Raw genomic sequence first — 11,295 nt, forward strand, 5'->3', positions numbered from 1 at the left:
GACTGTTTACAATTTGTAGTGATGCTGTTTGTGATCTTTTCAAAATTACAGCTTCTCTGCATAGTGGTAGATATCGTTATTGCAATATTGAACTATTGCAATAGATAAATAAAAAAAAGATTAAAAAAAAATCTGAGAATCATCTTCTCAAAATCAGTGAAGGTGAGGCACAGCTTAATCCTTTTTAATGAGCCTTAGCTCAAAGAAGCTTGCTCTGACAACAGCTTCATTTTGTTGATTAGTGGTTTCGGTTAACTGGTGTTTCTAAATTGCCCATAGGTGTGAATGTGAAGGATCTAATGTAAGGGCCAAGAACACCACTTACGATGGTGAGAGGATTGTAACAATAGAACATCAGTTTTCTCTTCCATCCATCCTCTTTTCCTTGTCAGGGTCGCAAGAGTCAGGGTCCACCCTGGACACGTCGCCAGGCTAACAGACTGTCATTCGCATTCAACTCAACCTCACTACTGCATGTCTTTGGACTGTGGATATAGGCTAAATGGTGGAATTGAACTCAGGACCTTCTTTCTGTGAGACAACAGTGCTAATCAACAGCTGCCTGTTTCTTCATTTCAAATTCAAATCAAATTCAAATTCAAATTCAAATTTTATTTGTCACGTACACAGTCATACACAGTACGATATGTAGTGAAATGCTTGGACAACTGCTCGTGACCTAAAGAAAACAAAAAAGGAAAAGGCTATGAATAAGATAGGAAATAAATATGAAAAATTAAAAAGGGTAAATTTAACTAGGAAGGAATAAAATATAAATTAAGGTTAAAAATGAAATAACTGTACAACACAAATTAGAATGAAGGGTAAATTTAACTGGGAAGAATAAGATAAAGATAAATATATAAATTAAAGTTGAAAATAAAATAACTGTACAACAAAATACACAATACACAATATAGAACTATATAAGAATGTATGAAGAAATCTAAATATAAATAAATATATACACAATAACAGCAGCTGTACAAGTATTAACCGGAAATGAAGAATATAGTGACCAGTGTTGTGCAAAACCAAAGTCCAGAATGTCCAGTGTGTGTGTAAGAACCATATGTGTGGGTCAGTACTGTGTGGTGGTGTGATTGAGAGACCGTATCGCCTGCGGGAAGAAGCTCCTCCTCAGTCTCTCTGTGTTGGTCTTCAGGGAGCGGAATCGCTTTCCTGACCTCAGCAGAGAGAACAGTCTGTTGTTGGGATGGCTGAGGTCCTTCACGATCTTCCTGGCCTTGGTCCAGCACCGCCTGCTGTAGATTGAGTGCAGGTCAGGGAGCTCGGAGCGGATGGTGCGCTCAGCTGACCGCACAACCCTCTGTAGAGCTCGTCTGTCCTGCATGGTGCTGTTCCCGAACCAGGTTAAGATGTTTCCCGCCAGGATGCTCTCTATGGTGCAGGAGTAAAAGTTCCTGAGCACCTTGCAGGGCAGTTGGAAGTCTCTCAAGCGTCTGAGGTGGTAGAGACGCTGTCGGGCCTTTTTCACCACGGTGTTGATGTGACAGGACCATGACAGGTCCTGCGTGATGTGAACTCCGAGGTATTTGAAGCTGTCCACTCTCTCCACTGGGCACTCGTTGATGACGGGGGTCTGGTAGTTCCTCTCCTGCTTAGTGCTGAAGTCCACTATCAGCTCCTTTGTCTTACTGACGTTTAGAAGGAGGTTGTTCCTCTGGCACCAGTTCTCCAGATTCCTAATCTCCTTCAGGTAGGCCGTCTCGTTGTTATCAGAGATCAGGCCCACCACGACGGTGTCGTCAGCAAACTTGATGATGGTGGTGGAGCTGGTAGTGGCCACACAGTCATATGTGTACAAAGAGTACAGCAGGGGGCTCAGAACACACCCCTGGGGGGCTCCAGTGCTTAATTTAAAAATTAGGGTCAGCCATGTTTTAATGCTTCCTGTTGGGTGGCATCATGTTTCAGTTGTATTTTTAAAAAAAATAAAGACTAAAATGAGCACAAAATGAGAAAGAAAAAAAAGATGTGATTTTTGAAGTAGACACTGCTCAGTACTTTTGATTTGTTTCCTAATGTGTTTTAAATGCAAGACTTTGCTCACTCTTTGAGCAGTTTTTACCTGCGTGCATTAAAAATAGCTGCCTGCCTTCCAACATCTCCCTCTCTGTTATCTCACTCTAGTTTTTCAGGTGCACTTCAAAGAAACCAATTCCCAGATTATTTACCCTTAGCAAGCACCAGGTGGCAGTCTAAGTCAGTCTACTATAGCAGTGGGTTAGGGCCTCTCATGGCCTCTTTGAACAGTTTCATTAAACTTTGGCACATACCTGTTAACTGCAAAAGTCTTGAGCCAACACTAATTTCTTTCTATTTCGTTAGGAAAAAGAGAAGTAGCTGCAGCGGTTCACTGAAATATGCATGGAAATTGAGTGTATGGCGGCGGGGGGGCAATTCTAACAAACTTCAAAGTCAATATTTGGTATGAACACCTTTATTCTTTCCTGAACTTCTCTGCACATATTGAAAATTTTAACCAAAAACTTTAAACCTGAAGTGATGACTCTATTAGACGTGTTGCTACTGATCGGCAAATCATCCTTGTGTAATTTGGCATGCCTCAGCATTTTCTCCCCATTTCCCCGTTTCTGGCTAATAGATCTTTGCACATCAGATCAGTGCACAACTACAATTTTATGCCCGTTATGACTATCTGGCATTTTTCAGAGATTCAACTAAAGAGGTGAACAAATGATGTGTTTTTGTGACAGGCTGCTAGAAACACAAAGATTCTTTGCTAGGTTCTCAATTTTAGACAAAACACTGGTTTGTCCTTTGAAATATTTGCACAGAACTTAGTTAATCTTGTATGTAAAGTGCTTCATTGGGTTTGAAGTGACTGACAGTGCTGTGATGAGAAACTGCAGAATGGTGAAAAAAATCAATTAAAAACTGTAAACATTCTTCAATCATATCTTTAACCACACTCACTTTCCACAAGTGTTGATTTCATCATTGTGTTAATTCAATAACTTACACAGCAATCATATCTACAATCCTTTCACTATGTGCGGCAGTTAACTGAGGAAGTGAACACGTGTGAGATAACATCAGCAGTGAAAAGCTGATGTAATGCGTGCTTTGACTGATACAAATCGTTGGTATGTGACAACAGTTAACAGGTAAAACTGGCGCCCTGCTGAATGCACTCTCATAGTATTCTCAGGAAGGCCCTGAGGTGTCACACTACATCCCACGGGAGCAATAAGACTTTGGGGATTTATTTATGTTTTCTTTCTCCTGCGCAGTTGGTTGGCTGGTTCCATTTTTAGACCTGTTAAAGATATTTGGGAGGATAGGGTCAGAGTTCGGGGTTAGGAGGTTCTGTGTGTCACTGGGGTCGTGGGGAACAGGGCACCCCCTCCCTTCTGTAGCAAATGGGTACAATTCTACAGACAGACCCTGAAAACCCATCGAAATTCCTCCACAGCAGTGCTTGATGTTCTTCATGCTGCTGAGTGGGTGTTACAGATACATGAGGGCTCTACTAAGGGGGAAACCAAAGTCCCTACACCCCCTTTTTACCACCCTCACACATATGTTACTATAACAATAAAGAACAAAGGAGGGTACTTGAAGTTAAGCTGGGCAGTGACCTGGGGAGATACTATTGTTGGTGTTAAGCATTGTTACCCCTACATTGTCTCGGATGAGGAAAGTATCTCCAGGTTTTAACGAAAGGGACCGAAAAGACGAGCAGAGGAGGAGGAACTCATCTGAATTTTATGAGACCAGTGTTTTTCTTCTTTCTCTTTGGCAGGGATGAAACAGTCCCAACATAGCAGACTGAGGGCTGGTCCACTGTGTAATTATAGGATGTGAAGCTGCAGGATCTAAAGCCTGTGGTCTTTGCTTTGAGGGCAAAAGAGCTCCAAAATCAGCTTAAAATGAGCCCAGATTTCAAAGTGTTCAACTCATTTTTTATTTAGACCACGTTGAATCTGCTTTAAAATATCACAAGGTTCTGCAGACATTATGAGTTTTCCTTTATTTTTGCTATTTTTAAAAAGTCACAACAATTTGAACAACACAAATAAGATGAACTCTATATTGATACGAAGACTTGTAACTTAAATTCAGCTTATACTTTAGACATATGTCTCACGTCCTGGGCGCTCACTACTAGGGATGGGTATCGTTTAGGTTTTATCCGATACCGGTGCCAAATCGGTACTTTTGAAACGGTGCCGGTGCTCAAACGGTGCTCAAACCGGTGCTTAAAGAATGGAGAACACAAAATTGGTCCAAAAACCTCTCATGTTCAGCTGTTTTTTGTAAAAATATAACAATGTTAGCCTTTTCTGCAGCTATGGGGCATATATGGTATCACTCTTGGCTGGAAGCAGTGCTTAAACAATGGAAAAAACACAAACTTTGTCCTAAACCTCTCATGTTTAACTGTTTTCCACTTTTTCTTTGGTCATTTTAGCCTTTTTAGCCAGGGTGAAGGGAGTATCTGCCATCAAACAAGAAGACAGCAGCATGTAGCTATGATGATGTTTGCTAGTTCACCTTACATGCATTAATGTAATAACGTGGTTAGCCTACTCACGCAGAGAAGAACGGCTGCTGCTGCCATCATCATCCGTCATCATTTCTGCTACACTGGCAGGGCTAGGGGCCAGGACTCTCCTCTTCGTGTTTTTGGGGGATGTTGCATAACAGGCAACCCACCCGCAGTAGATGTGCTCGGTGTGAGGTCTCGCAGCAAGCTATCAAATACGGCGCATTTCTGGGCTTTTAAAAAAAACGCTATGTGTCGCCAGGTGTTTAATCGGATTCTTGGTGTTACCTCCTTTGACAGTATCACAGTATCAGCTTAAAGCACTTGTTGCTGCTGAGTTTGCATATTTTGCTGTGAAGTACAGCCAGACTTTTAACCGCTTCGCCTTGGGCATTTTTAATCTGTAGCTCTGCTTTAACAGAACGTACGTACGTACCTGGCCCCGCCTACTATCCTCGGAAACGTAAAATGATTGGCTAGAATCTAAAGTGTATCACAGCTCAGGAAAAAAAAGCACCGAAATAAAGCACCGAAATGTGCGCTGCTTTTCGGTCTGGTTACTACCGTTTATGTCAGAACCGGTGCCATCATGGCACCGGACACCGGTACCCATCCCTACTCACTACTGAGTTTAAGTTCTGAACTTTCAGTGGAGATAGAAATGGTTACTCTTGGCATACGCCATCTGCTCAGGAAGCTCTAATTATGTGTTGAAACGCTCCAGAGCTGCTACTTGCCGGGCTGTGTTTGGAGAGTTTATGTAGTCTTTTGTAAGCTGGTGATCTTTAAAATCAAGAATTAAAAATTTTAATCTCTCAGTGCTTCAAAATCCTCAAAAAAAATAAAAAATCCTATCTTCTGACTCTACTTATGTCGTGCCAGGACCAGGGCAATTATTAGAAGATCCAGTAATCAATTTTCCTCAAACTGACTGAAACTGCCTTTGCTGCCCAAACCGACAGTGGCATGTGGCCAACTTAAAGTCAGTCACTGACCAAATAAGCCCCAGTCACCAATCAGAATCCACAATTTGGCTTCAGTATCACAGCGTGCGTACCCTATGGACCAAACCAATCAATATTTTAGGAGGGTGGAAAGATTTGGGATGGCGTACAACACTGGCAAACTTTGACCTTTTGCTTGCCAGTGAGCACAAAGCCTCATCATTATCCAGTGATTACATCATGATCAGTCTTAACATGATTAAATCTCTGAGGTCACTTGAGGGCAGACTTATGCTGCTGGCAAAGCTGTAACTGTCATCTGTAAGCAGGAAGTTAAAAGCAAACATAGCAGTGTTTGTTTAACACGTTAACCTGCAGCTGCTGGAAAACTTTGCACCAACTGTAAAGAAGATCACTCTGATCACTTCACCCCCACCGCCAGATATTTTAACACCTGAACTTGGTGCTTGGTGATCTTTTGTGATAAAAGCTGGTCGTTCAAAGGTGTGCGCTCCACCCAGCGGCAGGACAATGTTTCATAACTTGGGACAGAATACACCTATTAACTACTTCAGACTCTGTCTTTGTGGACATGTTGTGTATGGAAATGAAGGTCTATCTCCTTTGAATTCATAGCTTTTGTAATACAAATGAAGAGGCCTGCTAGTGTGATTCAACAGGGGTTTGCATGCAGCTTTGGAAAACTGCTCCATGCCCAGTCAATCCACATTTGAACTCATTTAAGAGTAACTTCTTACCACTGCTTATCAGTAATGGAGATTAACTCCAACTACTCTGGCATTTTTTTTATAGCCTTTAACTGGCAGTTCTGCTGATTTTGATGGGATTAGAGAAAACGGTCTTAATCTTAAAAGTATTGTTTGGTTTCAGGGTTGACAGCCTTGTCTCGCAGTTTTGTTTGATTAGAATAGAATTAGAATTAGAACAGAATAGAATAGAATAGAATTCAACTTTGTTGTCATTGCACATGCACAGGTACAGGGCAACGAAATGCAGTTTGCATCCATCCAGAAGTGCTTTAGTGATATAGATATATTACAATATATCAGATTAGAGACTGAAGTGAGTAACGACATCAACTGCAACGTGGCCCCACAGTGAAAACTATGCAGGGTCTAAAACTGATTTAGGGCTACATGCAAAACAATGTCAAAATACTGAGTCAGCCCTTTATCTGCAGCACTTTTCATGCAAAAATGGCTCCCGTGGGTATTATCATGTCAAGCACAAATATTTTATTGGACCAGAATGCATCAGATTCAACATTTTACTCTTTAATTTTGTAACAAAATGAAAACCGAAAACTGACATGTAATTAAACGAGTTAAACGAAACATTTTGGGCATGCAGTTTTGTTGACTGTGACAAGTTAAAATCCATTAGGTTTTAGTAATATATTATTTAGTGCTTTATAATTTATGATTAACCATAAAACGTTCAATTCAAAGTTAAAATTCAATAAGGTGGAAATATTCCACACCACACCAAACAGTAACAAGTCTTGATCTAGCACGTTTGCCCTGCATTGTTCTTCTGCAATGGAAAACATTTCCTAGCTTCCCTTATTCTTCTTTCCCCCATTAGCCCACAATTGCCAAGAACAGTGAAAAATGATATGAAAACAAGTGTCAGTTATTGTAATCATTACTGGTGTAGCAGCCAGGGCGGGGCTGTGCAACAACCCCACTTACACTACGGCTCTGATGCAAATGAAGGGGACTTACCCGGATCTACAGCTTGCTGCAGAATTTTCTGAGGCTCCTCCCTGCTTCAGACGCCTTATAACAGGGTATCTCACTGGCGCGAAAAACGCACTGTGTGGCTCTTTATTGTGGAGGCCGGAGAGAGTATCGTGCGTGCTGTTTCTGCACCGGCGTTTTTTGGGCTCCCTCTTATTTTTTAGTTCTTTTGTTTTATTTATCTGGAACAAAAACGTGTAGATCGCACACCGGAAACAACTGGATTTGGTTTTAATCCATTACATTTTCGTGAATTGGGTCTTTCGTTGCCGTTAGGTGGGATTTCTATTTTTTCCCCTGTGCGCTTTATTACGCATCGGACATTTCGAGGAGAGCCGGTAAGTGGTTTAATTCTGTAGTCTCGTCTTTGAAAGTTTCACTTGAAGAAACGGACCTGTTCAGTAACAGTGTGCCTGCTCAGTGATCTCCTCTACCGCTTCACATAGCTGCTTAGTGGAACAAAGCGCTGTTTTCAATTCAGGAAATACTGTCTGGCACTTTTACGCAGGTATTGTAGCCTCTCGTATGCCCTCACACTTGTTTTAAATCCCAAGTTTGCACACACACACACACACACACACACACACACACACACACACACACACACACACACACACACACACACACACACACACACACACTTATATATAACTAGATTATTTAATAACCATATGTGTCTGAACAGCTTGAGTCCATCAGCACAAAGAGGAGCATCTGCAAGATGGCATCAATTATTGATATGGTCCCATTTGTAGAAAGTAGGCTGTTAGGGGGATTGCGATGTCCTGATAGTGTCCCATTAGATGGATGGGCTACTTGATATGTGATCGTGCATGTGCTGGGAACTAGGCTGCTTTAAAAAGATCATTGCTAATCTCTCTGAAATTTCCTCTCTGGTTGTGCAGAACGTTGTTCAGAAGCCAGTCGTGTGTGCCACTGGATCATTCCTGGGAATAAACTCTGGAGGATATTATTAGCCGGGAAAATGGACTTCGACTCGCACTATTTTTTCGATTATTTGGATACCGAGGAGGATTTTTACAAATCAACCGCACCAAGCGAGGACATATGGAAAAAGTTCGAGCTGCTTCCCACCCCTCCCATGTCTCCCACCCGGACTCTGTACCCCCTCTCGCCGGGAGACAGGCTCAGCGTGTTTTCCAAAATGCTGGGCCAGGAGGACGAGTGCGAGGGTCAGTTCATCCCGGACACCGAGGAGTTATTCGGTAACCTCAGCTCCCACATAATTCAGGACTGCATGTGGAGTAGCTTCTCTGCCAGCAAGCAGCTGGAGAAGGTCAACGGGAGAACGCCGGCTGCGGGGCACACCGGTGTTTCCCCCGTCCCCCAGATCTCCGCAAGAGCGAACAAAGCGCAGTGCGTCTCGCCCGGTAGCCTGCTCTCCATCAAGGCGACGGACTGCGTTGACCCCGCTGCTGTTCTCACCTTCCCCGCAAGCAGCTGCAGGAAGCCGGCGTCGTCTGGCTCTGAGTCCCGCTCTGATTCCTCTGGTAAGGATACAGCCATGCCTCTGATTTGCCCCACCCTGCCCTGCTCCAGGATTAAATTGCCCATAACAGTGCGTAATTTGGAAAGCGGGGGCTGCGGTTGCATAGCTGTGGTCTGACTTGCATGGCGAGGTTATCAAGTGTGACACAGTCACCTAAAGGCTGGAAGCTTGCTGAGTGTAGTATTTTAAAAACCGCGCCCCTGCTACTCTCGCTCTACCCCCCTTCAATTCTCTATCTTCCTCTGGCTCTGCATTGAAATCAGAGTGCAGTAGAAGGGTGGGGTAACCCGCTGATGATTTATTGCTGCTTCAAAAACACTGACAGACCGTGAGAATAACTTTCAAGCATTTCCCAAATTAGGGGTTGTCCCATATCAGCATAAAAAAGTCTTCATTGAAACTGCTGAATAATGCTCAGTGGTTAAAGCCTCAATTCTTGCCATGGAATTGAACCTGGCATGCACCACCACTGCTCTAAGCGCCTCACCTGCTGCTCTGCCATCCTGGCACTGACGGATAGAGATTTGCTTGTTTGTTTTATGGAATTGCTTTTAAAGGTTGAACTAGCTTGAGTGCTTTGTAGGAATTTGCAAGTTTGTAGAGTGAGTCCCTTTTCTGTGTTTACTGATGAGTTATTTGTCTGTGTGATGACAGATGATGAAGAGGAGATCGATGTCGTCACTGTGGAGAACAAGCAGAACCGGGTGCGGCTGGTAAATGTCCGAAAACCAGTCACCATAACGGTCCGAGCAGACCCCTGCCCCAAACGTTTTCACATGTCTGTCCACAGACAGCAGCACAACTATGCCGCTCGTTCCCCAGACAGTGAGCCAGAACCGGAGGAGGAGGAAGAGGATGACGATGAGGAGGAGGAGGAGGAGGAAGAACCCCCAAGCAAGCGTGCCTTTATGGGACCTGGTGCTTCAGCTCATGTCTCCCAACCATCATCCTCCTCGGAGGCTTCGCAGAACTCGGACACAGACGACACGGACCGCAGACGGAACCACAATTTCCTTGAGAGGAAGAGGAGGAATGACCTCAGGTCTCGTTTCCTTGCCCTACGGGATCAGATCCCTGGCCTGGAGTCGGCCAAAACGCCAAAGGTGGCCATCCTGACCCAGGCGACAGAGTACCTCATGGAGCTGCACAGCAGGGAGAAACGGCAGCTGCAGGAGAAGAAGCGCCTCAAATCCAGACGCCAGCAGCTCCTTCGCAGGCTATCTGAACTCAAGTGCTCTTGAGCCTCCAAACAAGCGCGCCTTCAAAATAAACTGCCTCATTCACCCCCGAGAACTTTTGCTCACAAGTTACCCGTCACTTTTGAAAAGCTATGCTTTTTTTCTCCTACATGCCTCATGTGAATAGCTGTGAAATTTTTTCGGAATGCATTCAGCTGTTGTTGTGAATTGACTGTGCTGGCCTGTGAACCTGTTCTGATGATGAGGAGTGGTTAGATTTTTTTTTTTTTGGTCAATAGTTGGGTTGATGAATTGATGCTCATCAACACCATGATGTGAATTGCCTGTTAATTGCTTACCAAGAGCAATCATTTGTAGCCTTTTGAATATGTGTGTTTCTTCATTTCACCATTGCACATGGAGTGATGCATGAATGAATTACATTTTTTTTTTTTTTTTTTTTTTTGTATGACTGATTATTTGAGGTTCCATAAAACAAAGACTCTACTCCTCTGGGTGGTGTAACACCAGGCTACCCAAAAGCTTCTGTTTTGATAAGATAATAGGAGGTAAACTGGGATGATAAAGGTTGCACTACTGTACTTTATACTCACACGTCACTTTCAATGCTTCTTCTGATTTTGTTTTATAAGCATGCTAACAACAATAGCATCATTAAATTTTATACCATATTTGCATACGAACCTGAGGTCTACTGTTTGTTTTATTAAAATAGAGAAAGTTATGAGGGGCCTCTCTGTTGTGCTGATGGGCTGCTGCCCTCCAGAAACATCGCCTTCTATTGTACCTGATCAAGTGTAAAATAAGGGCAGATCATTCAATTTAGCAAACAGTATCTTAACGTATTGATTCTCCTGCACAAGATGCTGGTCTACACAAGGTTGAGCTGAGGTTGTCCTTGAGACTCGTCCTTGAAGAGATTCCTGTGTGATTCTCCCCTCTGCAGTGACTGCTGCATGCTGGGCACCTGATGTGCTCTGAATTGGGTCACGCTCACACACAAATACAATCGGTATCTTTAGAACAGTCCCTTGGTTTTTTTTTTCTTTAAAAAAAAAAAAATTATATATATATATATATATATATATATATATATATACACTGTATATCTCTAAAGCAATACATAAAATGTAGACCATTCTTAACCTACATTAAAAACACTGGTCTCAAATATGTTAGCATCCTTCTATTCACCCCTTTTAAGTGGAATTCATTCTATAGTAAATTGGCCTAAAGGACGAATATGAAACTAACTTCATGCATCCAAGCTCCTGGTGATGTTGTTGCCTGGTGTGCGACCTTACCAACGAGTCTCTGCAAGCCTGAATGACTCAGGTTTGAGCTGCAG

The 11,295-nt window shown here is 43.0% G+C and overlaps 1 protein-coding gene across 1 annotated transcript; it reads left to right on the forward strand.

Moving 5' to 3' along the window:
* Window positions 1–7,294: 7,294 nt before the first annotated feature.
* LOC101482181 (protein L-Myc-1b) lies at window positions 7,295–10,630 on the forward strand. Its single transcript, XM_004540836.3, has 3 exons — window positions 7,295–7,576; window positions 8,144–8,749; window positions 9,403–10,630. Exons 2-3 carry the CDS (start codon window positions 8,224–8,226, stop codon window positions 9,987–9,989), a joined length of 1,113 nt encoding a protein of 370 aa, XP_004540893.1. The 5' UTR covers window positions 7,295–7,576; window positions 8,144–8,223; the 3' UTR covers window positions 9,990–10,630.
* The last annotated feature ends 665 nt before the right edge of the window (window positions 10,631–11,295 follow it).

The sequence above is a fragment of the Maylandia zebra genome, linkage group LG19 (genome assembly GCF_041146795.1).
Source record: "Maylandia zebra isolate NMK-2024a linkage group LG19, Mzebra_GT3a, whole genome shotgun sequence".
NCBI classification, from domain to species: Eukaryota; Metazoa; Chordata; class Actinopteri; order Cichliformes; family Cichlidae; genus Maylandia; species Maylandia zebra.